The sequence below is a fragment of the Mus pahari genome, chromosome 6 (genome assembly GCF_900095145.1).
Source record: "Mus pahari chromosome 6, PAHARI_EIJ_v1.1, whole genome shotgun sequence".
Lineage (NCBI taxonomy): Eukaryota > Metazoa > Chordata > Mammalia > Rodentia > Muridae > Mus > Mus pahari.
In genome coordinates this window covers 68,445,320-68,455,662 of record NC_034595.1, presented here as the reverse complement: position 1 = coordinate 68,455,662, position 10,343 = coordinate 68,445,320, and the positions used below count along the sequence as shown (strand labels likewise).

Below are 10,343 nucleotides of genomic sequence, written 5' to 3'. Positions count from 1 at the left end.
CTTTGTCCTGGTCACTGTTAGTGCCAGACTGGAAACAGAGTTCCAGCCCTCCAAGAGCGTATGTATTGGAGAAATGTTGGTTGGTTGTTTTTTCTGATCTGTCCTTTCTCTCTCTCTCTCTCTCTCTCTCTCTCTCTCTCTCTCTCTCTCTCTCTCTCTCTCTCTCTCTCCTTTCTTTTGAGACAGAGTTTTGTTCTGTAGCCCAAGCTGGCCTGGAACTCACTGTGTAGTGCAGGCTGGCCTCCCAGCAGTCCTCCTGCCATGACCTCTTCAGTGCTGGGATTACAGGCATGACCTATCACGCTCAGCATGAAGGAGATTCTAGAAAGAGAAAACTCAGAAATCAGAATCGGCAAGATTGACAGATCTGTGAGCTTACCCAGGAGAAGTAGTGAGACCTACTAGGCTTGGAGAGGTGGCTCGGCAAGGAGAAGTTCAATTCCACACATAGAAACAAACACACACCCCTCTATGTAATTCCCGCCCCAGGGGAATCTGATGCCCTCTATTGGCACCCAAGGGAACTGCACACACAGAGTGCAGACATACATTGAGGCCAATACAGATACACACCAAAACAAACAAACAAACAACAACAACCCCCCCCCAAAAAAAAACAAAAGAAAAAACTCAAAACGCAGTAGGTCACGTCTTTAACCCCCACATTGCGAGAGCAAGACGGGAGGGAAAGACAAGAGAATTAGCTGGAATCTTGGGAGCCAGACAGCCTGGAATATGCAGCTCAGCAGTAGAAACAAGAAGAGGTGCACTTGGGGCTGGAGAAACGGCTCAGAGGCTAAGAATATTTGCTGATCTTGCAAAGGATCCAGGTTCGATTCCCAGCACCCACACAGAAGTTTACCAAGCAACTCCAGCCTAGGGAATCCAGTTCCCTTCCTATCTTCTGTGGGCACTAGGCATGCATGTGGTACACATACACACTTGTGAAAACACTCATACATATAAAACAATTAATAAAATATAATAAAGAAAAGGTAAAAGTGACAAAAAAGAAGAAAGACCTTGCCTCAAAGAGTGGAATTTCTAAAGTTTTTCTCCCACTTCCACATGTGCACTCGGGTATACACATGTCCACACTCACACAGTCATACATAAATACACACACACATATATATAAGTGCTTTTTATTATGTTTATTTTATTTTATGTTATTTTATTTTATTTTGAGAGACAGACCCTCTGTGTAGCCCCAGCTGTCTTGAAACTCACTTTGTAGACCAGGCTGGCCTCGAACTCAGAGACTTGACTGCCTCTGCCTCTCAAGTATGTGCCACCACACCCAGCTCATAAATATTTAAAAAAATAAATAGTTATAGAAGTAGCAGAATGGACAGGACTTGATAGTTACATGAATGTGGGAAGGGAAGTCGGGCAAGCAAGGCTTACACACAGTGAGGCTAAGGCCACTGGAATGGGTGAGTAGGCAAATGAAGCCGACCTACTAGAGATGGGCACAGCTGGAGGAGTAACAGGTCTGTAAGGAATGACAAGGTAGAAGATTTCAAATTTGAGTTATCAGCTTCAAAATTCTGACATTCAGTTATTGGTGTCCATTAGACATTGGTTAATAGGGGATGCCCAGAGGAATGCCAGGTAGAGGTCCAGAAAATAGGAGGTGGGTGTTATAACCATGGTAACCATGGGATGAACAAGCTCCTCCAACACACAGAAGGAAGATAGCAGAAGCTGAAGACAGAACCTGGAGTCCATGCTGGGACCCTCATTGCCTCATGCTGGTACTGGGTCAGAAAGGAAAAAAAAGAAAAAAAGAGGGAATGTTTGTTGAATGACTGTAGAAATGAACTACCCTATCTCTTCTTTTTCCAAATCTGGGAACTACGAAAGCAGTGAGAAAGAGAGAAAGAGACAAGGGCCACTCGGCATTCTGGGTGATGGAATGATTAAACACGTGTGAGACGGGATGATCAAGGCTTGATTGCACAGAGCATTGATTATGTCCCAATAGATTTCCTAGAGGGGCAGCCAGCTGAGAAGGCATCCTTTATGGCTGCGGCCTCTGCAGCTGCCAATGAATACCTCACCCCTCTCCCAGGCCCAGAATTCCTAGAAGGCAAAAGTAGTCTCGGGCTGAAGGCCTGGGATACACGATTCCCTTCTAGTGACTAGCTCTGCTCACGGTGTCTGTTCTCCTTCCCCTGACCAGGTAAGAAGAAAGCAGTAGCGTTGTTTGACAGCCAAGCCCCGCTCTGCCCCATCTGCCAAGTCCTGCTGAGGCCCAGCGAGTTGCAGGAACATATGGAGCAGGAACTGGAGCAGCTGGCCCAGCTGCCTGCCAGGTAAGCCACCTCCAGGGAGTCTGCCTGCCGGGGAGGCCACTGGCTCCGCTAGCAGCTAGGTCTCATGGGAGACCCTGGGGGAGAAACCAGTCCCCTGTGGCAGTTCTGGGTTTTCCCGGTGACATTCACTTTATTTGGGGGGACTTTGGGAGTGGGGGAAAGTGAATCCTCAGGCTCCAGTCTCAGAATAAGAAGCTGAGCAGGAGGGAGCCAGCCACTACCCTAAGCCCAGAACCTTGATCTTAGGACTGGGTAAAAGCAGGTACAGAGCCTGGCAGCTCTACCAGAGGCCCAGCCCAGCCCAATTATTCAGAGGGAGAGAGCAGCACCTTCTTTATAAACCTCAAGGGCTGGGCGGGAATGATCTTGGGAATGTTCTCAAGTGTGTTTCTACCCTAGCTCATCCCAGCCCTCCTCTCTCCTAGCCTGAGGGAGGACGGGGCTGAACTCTCTCCAGATCCTTGGGGAGGAGCCAGATTATCCAGAGGAGAGAAGTCACTAATTACCTCTAGTCTGAGCAGTATGAAGCGCTATTCCATTTTGTTCCACAATCTTTAGGGTTAGGAATCCTGGCAGGGCACCAAGGGGTCGGCTGTGCCTGTTCCAGATGTTGGATGCTCGGCTGGGAGCTGGGACCATCTAGAGCCTTTTCCCCTCACACATCTGGTGATAACTGCTGGCTGTCAGCTAGAACTCAGTGCAGATGATGGGGCTGGGTCTAAAACATTTGCATGTGTTTTCTTTCCATGGCCTGGGCTTCCTCATCACTTGGTAGCCTTGGGGGTACTTTGATTTCTTATGTGGCAGCTTAGGTCTCTAAAACAAAATGTTCTAGCCAACAAGATGGAACACTGAAGGGGAGTGTGCAGCTAAAGATCAAAGAGCCTTTCTCTACCACTGAGCTCCGGCCTGGCCTGAATCACCTTTTCAAACCGGGCCTTAGAAGTCACTTAGTGTCACTTGTAGTACTCCCTTGATCAAGGCCTTGTGAACCCACTCAGATTCTAGGTGAGAGGACACGTATCCCTTTTGATGGAAGGAGTGGCTAGATGACATTCTAAGAGACCACATGGGATAGAGACAGGGCATTACCTACCGTCCTTAGAAACCACCACATGCCCCACAGAGAACAGCCCTCCATTCCTACCTATTGCTCATTTCAAGTCACCAGACCTGACCTGATGCAAGGCACAGTGGTCCCAAAATGTCCTCTGTCCTGGAAAAACTCAGTGTAAGAAAGGATTGAGGGTGGGTGAGGATAGAGGCCGCTACACCAGAGGTGTGTGAGGCACCAAACCCGAGAGAGCAGAGGCGGCCTCCTAAGGGAGGATTTTGAAGGATGTACTGGTCACCCATTGGCAAATCACCCCAAAACTTAATGGCTTAAGACATTTATTGGGACCAGTGAGAAGACTCAGCTGGTAAAGGCTTTAGCCACACAAGCTGTAGGACCTGAGTTCCAGCCCCAATACCCAGAAAAAGGTGGAAGGAGGAGCCCTCTGACCTACACACATACTCACAACAAAAAACAAAAAAAACCAAAAAACAAAAAAACAAAAACCTGTCCATTTCTATGTTATCTTGGGTAGCTGTGGCTACTAAGCTCTGCTTCTCTCTTGAAGCTAGAGAGAAGAATGTCACCAAAGGCTACAGTCAACTGATGTCTGACTGGACTGCAGGATGTTTCTAGATCACTTGCTTCCATGAGCTGTAAGCAGAAAACCTGAGCTTCTCAGCGTTTCTCCATAGGCAGCTGTGATTTCCCTCCAAGTCAGTTTGACTGCTCACAAGCATGTGACCTGAGAAAGAGACCTGGGGAAGCCACAGTACCTTCCTCTAAAGTCTACACACTAGCTCTGCCACTCTAAACTGTGCTAGGCCCAGGTCGATGCTGGGTGTGACAGTGCATACCTGTAATTCCAGAGACAGAGGCAGGAAGACCTGGAACTAGAGGTCAGCCTGAGCTGCTGTAGTGAGCTACATAGTGAGATCATTAGATACGAAGAAAGGAAGGCAGAGAGGAAAAGAGGCAGGAAGAACCGGTTAGAGAGAGGGACAAAGGAGGAAGGAAGGGAGGGAGGAAGTGAGCAAGAAAATCACCGAGCATAGCTCATACTCCTATATTTTTGGTTGTGAGCCTAGCCTTCATTAGCTGACCCATCCTCCAATCCAGCCCAGCCCATACTCAAGGGAGGAAAATTATGCTCTAAAAGCTCTCATTCTTTTATTTATTTATTTATTTATTTATTTATTATATGTAAGTATGCTGTAGCTGTCTTCAGACACTCCAGAAGAGGGCATCAGATCTTGTTACGGATGGTTGTGAGCCACCATGTGGTTGCTGAGATTTGAACTCAGGACCTTTGGAAGGGCAGTCGGCGCTCTTAACCGCTGAGCCATCTCACCAGCCCAAAGCTCTCATTCTTAAAGACAAAAGTATCAGAAGAACCTGTGGGCACACTTTAAAAGCCCCACAGAAACTATAGTATGGTAATAATAATGAACCTCATGGAAATCCACTATCTCACAAGAGCTTTTTATATTCTTCACATGACTATGTGATCATCATGCACTGCTTAATGATGGATATATGTTCTCAGAAATGCATCCTTAGATATTTTTTTGGTCATGTGAGCACCATAGAGTGTACTTAAACTACACTGCCACTAGGCAATGTAACCTCACGGGACAACTTTCAGATATTTAGCCAGCCCGTTGCTAATTGTGATGTGTGACTATAGCTATAACTCCCATTTTACAGATGAGGAAACTGAGGCACAGCCACGTTAAAGGACTTCTCTGTGGTTGCCCACTTAGCAATAAACATAAGGTTTGTCTCTAGCAGTCTTGACACCAGCGCTCTGCTCTTCGCCTCCCCTCCCCCATCACTCACACACCGAGTGTGTGTGTGTGGGGGGGGGGGGATTGACCTGTCAGGGGCAGAAAGTGAAAGAAACAGGCTGCAGGCTGTACCAGGATTTCTGGGTAATTTGCTTCCAATGAAGAGGACCTCAACCAAGAACAGAAAAGCAGGGACTTGCAGAGCGCATTTGGGCAGTGTGCCTGCCCCGCTGAAAACCTGTTCTTTTTGCCTCCTGGGCGAGGACCCACGCCCCAGCCCGCACCGCTCAGGCCACCTCCCTCTCCTTTTCCGTTCTATCCCTGCTCGTGACCCTGCATAAATCCCTCATCATCCACGTTTCTCAGAGCACCCACACCTCGCGGCTGTCGGCTCACGTCCAGGCCTATTCCTGCACCCCCTAATGCCCACGCCGCCCTCAGCACGTGCACGCCCTGCGCCCCTGGCACGCCCTCCTCCCCACCGGGTGTCTGACAGCCGGACAGCGGGATCTGCACAGCAAGTGAAATTCCCGTCGGATCGATAAAGCCGAAGCGCTGGCGGCGACGGGTCGATGGTTTTATCTGTCTCGGCCCCGCCGCGCCCGGCGCGCTGACAGTCGGACCGGCCGGCAAAGGCGTTCAAGGGCAGCCGCCCCCGCCGCCCCCTCCCCACGCGCGCCCCCTCCCCGCGGCCACTGCGGCCACCGGACTGCGGGCTGGACCGGCCCCGCCGCCGCCCCTGTGATTTATCTGGATTTTTAATTGGAAAAAATTTGCGAATTAATTGATTTCAGGAACTTGCCAATTAACATTGTAATTGGGTGCGTGATAAATTCCCAAGGAGCGTGTCAGCTCCCTCCGGGCTGACGGGCAGCATGAACGAGGGTCCCCAGCCTGGTTGCCCTTGCCCCGCCCCGTGCTGGCTCTGGGACGAGCCGGAGGATGGGCAAAGGAGGTTGGGGAAAGCACCTGAGCTCCATCGACCCCACCCACATTCCTTCTTCCCACCATCCGTATCCTGAACAGATGGACCGGTTCACCGATGAGGAAACTGAGTCCCACCAAAGGCAGGAGCCTGAAAGTGAGCCTCCTGGATTGTGACCTGTGGCCAAGTCCCCTCCTCCCCAGCTCTCCAGCCCTCTGCTTCCTCCAGGCGGAATACCTGGCTCCTCTCCCTTTGTTTCCAGTGCTGGCTCCTCCCCTCGTCTCTCAACTTGCCCCTAGACCCCTTGTGACCCTGCCCTTGCCTCCTTTGCCCTCCCTCTCTTGTCCCTTCCTCAGCTTCGCCCGCCCTGAGCCCGTGGGTGCTGCTGCCAGGCTAGCCTCCCAGGAGGTTCTGCTTCTGGAACTTTCTAGATGGAGCTCTTCTTCGGCCTTCTGCCTCCCACTGCCCAACAGCTTAGGCAGGTCCTGTGTGTGCTATTGCTACACACCTGGGGGCTCACAAAAGAAGCAAGGACCTTACAGCTCCTAAGCAAAGGAGGCTGGGTTTTCACCAACACAGGCTTGACACACATGTATACAGTGCACAAACACTCCATTCCCACACAGCTCAGTGCACACACACACACACACACACACACACACACACACTAAAAGAACCCACCTTCCCAGAGATGAACATTCCCAGGTACCAAGAGCAGCCAAGTGCCCACAGGAAAAGCAGAGCTCTCAGCAGCTCAACACTACCCTTTTCCAAGTTACTCCCACAGCCCTCCTTCACCTCACCTGAGTCTGTCTCTCTCTCCCCTCCTAGAACCTTACTGAACAAGGGCTCCCTTAGATCCAAGGGCTCGGCTACTTAGAACAAAGCGTAACACTGGGTCAAAGACAGAGTCAAAAGGGCCTTCCTTCCTTCCATGCAGGGACAGCCACTGAAAGTGGGGGATGCAGAAGAGTGGAGTAAGACGAAGGAGAAGCCAAAGGACTTACCTAGGGTGCTCACTGGGAGGGAACTAGGATCTGAATGGGTGGGAGTGTGTTGGAGGTAATGGCCACAGTCAGAGAGGAAGCAACAGGTAGGGCTCTGGGTGAGGAGATACCTCTGGGATGGCTTCCGGCTAGGGGCTAGATATGTGTGTATAGAGAGAGACACGGACGTAAATGGGGGCTCAGGAAGACCACAGAGAGGTCTCAGAGAGGAAGAAACAGCCGTGGGCATGGGACACTCACAGGCTTAGCTGGTAGGACCTGGGCTCAGAGGTCTCCCCTATGAAAGCCGGCCTCTGGGCTGGGAAACAGACTCCTCTGCGAGGTGCTTTAAAGGGGCTGGAAAAACATCTAGAGGAAGACTGGGTAGCTCCTAAGGAGAGGCGGGGTGTAGTGGTGGCAGTGCCCCCACCCCTACTTAAGCCTTATTTAAGGCCGGCCTCGGTGTTTGGTTGGGTAATGAACTAGATAAACAATTCCCCAAATAGATTAAAACGAAGTGTAACTTACAAAGGCGGCTGGTGATGATGGTTTATTCCCGGGCAGTGCACCATTTCTTTATTTCCAAGGATAATTCAGTGTAAATCACCTTAATTAAAAGTGTCAGCCCAGCCCATGAATATTGTACTTAGGAACGCGTTTCCTGGGTCCCAGTTATAATTTAAAACCCATGGATCACTAGGCAGGGAGTGACTGAGCGGGAGAAGGAAATTGTTGGGGGCGGGCTGTGGAAACAGGGAGGGGTGGGAAGGCAGAGCTGATGGGCTGGGCTGGGCCGTTGCTGGGCTGCCTACAGCTCAGGACCTAGACCTCTCTCCTTCAAGGCCACGCATCAGGCTCCCGGGCTCCGGAAAACCAAGAAAACTTGCTGTGAAAGGGGTTCATAGAAGAAAGGGAAGGAGAGGGTACTGCTCAGAGCCAGGGCGTGAGGCTGAGGCTGAGCTGGCCCTGTGTAAGCAAGGGGAATAGCTTTGCTAAGAACAGAAGAAGATGGGCTTGCCAGAGCACCGGCTGGACATCCTGACCCCAATTGACCCCATCCTACTTACCAGCAAAGGAGATGAGCCCAGGATGGGCAAGACCTTGCTCAAAGGTGCACAGTAAGCAAGAAGAAAAGAAAATCAAAGTTCTGCATGCATTAGAGCCTACATAACTTTAGAGAGGGAGCATGAAAGAAACAAAACAAACAACCAACCCTGGAATTGCAAACCTTCTATGGATTGTGCGACCACAAAGGTGTCACTTGGTCTTGTCTGTCAACTTTGTCAAGTTTAGAGTGAAATTACATTCATCAGGCCTCTCTCTCTCTCTGTCATATACAGTGGGTACACAATAAATTCTTCATTTCTTGTTTCTGATCTCGCCTAAAGATAAGAGCCATATGCCAGCCAGGGTCAAGTATGGCGACAGTGTGGATACCAGACAGCTCACTTCGTAGGCAGGACGGTGATGCTCATGTGTGCTCACTGAATGAATGAAGAAGTTAAGAAATGATTAAAAGTTATGACTAACAAATCTGCTCCTCCTCGGGGCACCTCAGCTTCCCCCTCTGTATGGCCGGTGCCTACAGCAGAGCCAGGCATAGACTGTTAGTGAACACACTGGAACTGATAGCAGCTTTACTGCCAGTCCTTTCTCGTCTGTGCTGTTCCTGCGGCATGAACAGACTGGTGGCTCTATTCTGATTCTCAGACATGGCCCTTCTGCTGCGCAGGCTGGTGGCTTTTGCACTGCCATGTGCATGTGATCCTTTAAGTGTCTACATCTGTAGGTGTGCATGTGTCTGGGTGTGGCAGTGCTTTAGAGGTGTCTATCTCTGCATGTGTTCACGTGGACTTTTGTACATGAACGGTTCTTCTTCCAGTCTGCCTGCCTGTTGTGGATTTGTCTTTATGGCCATGTCTCTGGAAGTGACCCTGTGGCCCTGCACATCTGTATGCAAGTCTGAGTCTCTGGGTGTGACTGCCCACATCTATGTGCCTGTTGGTAGAATGATAGTCTGTGTCTGTGTCTTGAGAACAGGGCTTCTCAACCTTGGTGCTATTGACATTTTGGGTCCGATAATTCTCTGTGAGGGGGGCTGTCTGGGATAGTCTAAGTTGTTAAACACCATCCACCCACTAGATGCCAGTAGCAACCCCCGTTCCACACCCAGTTCGAACAATCAGAAATCAATCAATACTATCTCTAGGGGCTTAGAATGTAGCTTAGTTGTGAAACATTTGTCTAGCATATGTTAGGTGCATATTATGCATGTACATACGTACATATATGTATATGTAATTCAGACATTGCCAAGTGTCCCCGGGTGTGCACACATCCCTTATTCCACTGTCAGTCACTACTTTAGCCATGTTTGCATTTGATTTTGCTTGCACATCATGCCTTTCTGTCTGGCCTAATGTGTGCCTGAGCACAAATGCAGATATTCCTTATGCATATACTCACTAAGTTCATATCTGCCCCGTGTATTCTATTTTCAATGTATCTGTGTCCTTTCAAGGTTTCTGGCTATGTGTCTGTGGATATAGTCTACATGTGTGCTTTGTATGTGTGTCTGTGTGGAGGACCTATGAAAATGGGCTATGTCTGCCTCTGTGCACACATCAACAACCCTTCTGTATGCATGTATTTGTGTGTGTGCATGTGTGCCCATGGATGCACACATGCTCGTGCGTGAGCACAGATGCAGCAGTTATAGTGGAGGCAGCAGGCAGGAAGGGGCAGGAACAGGGATATTAATGTTTCTGAAGTGGATCTGATTTGATATGTCTTGTTCCATTGTCAGCATCTGTTTAGCGGGATTTGTAATACTCTGTGGCTCTGGATCACTCATGCTTAGCGTGGGATGTGGCCTTGCATACCAATTTTGTTATTAAACACAGTCCTTGCCTCCCCCACAACCCATCCATCACCTCCTACCCCAGCCCCCGCCTGCTCTGAACTGCCCACCATATTTCAGGGCCCAGCTCCCTCCTGCCTGCCACCCAATGCCGGAGGGCTTGGGGCTGACAAATTGAATCAGGGGGAGATCATTCCTAGCCTAACACAGTTTGCAGCGTGTTGGAGGAAGAATTGACAAGAGTCATGTCAGCCCATCATCCCAATCCTGTAGGAACTAAGAGCAGGCTAAGAACAGGGAGTGCTGAGGAGGGAGCCCCCGGGACAGAGGAGAATCTTCAGGGCTGCTTCTAGGTAAAGTCCCTTTCTTCCCATACTTGGTCTGGTGCCTGTGTCCCCTCCCAGGGGCCAGCA

The 10,343-nt window shown here is 50.0% G+C and overlaps 1 protein-coding gene across 2 annotated transcripts in view; it reads left to right on the top strand.

The window, feature by feature from the left end:
* Rnf220 (ring finger protein 220) overlaps positions 1–10,343 on the top strand; it is a 222,915-nt gene that overhangs the window by 183,968 nt on the left and 28,604 nt on the right. For both annotated transcript variants that reach the window (XM_029539842.1, XM_021200152.2), the window contains exon 2: positions 2,186–2,318. In XM_029539842.1, the coding sequence (XP_029395702.1) occupies positions 2,186–2,318 (133 nt within the window). The remainder of the gene's footprint in view (positions 1–2,185; positions 2,319–10,343) is intronic.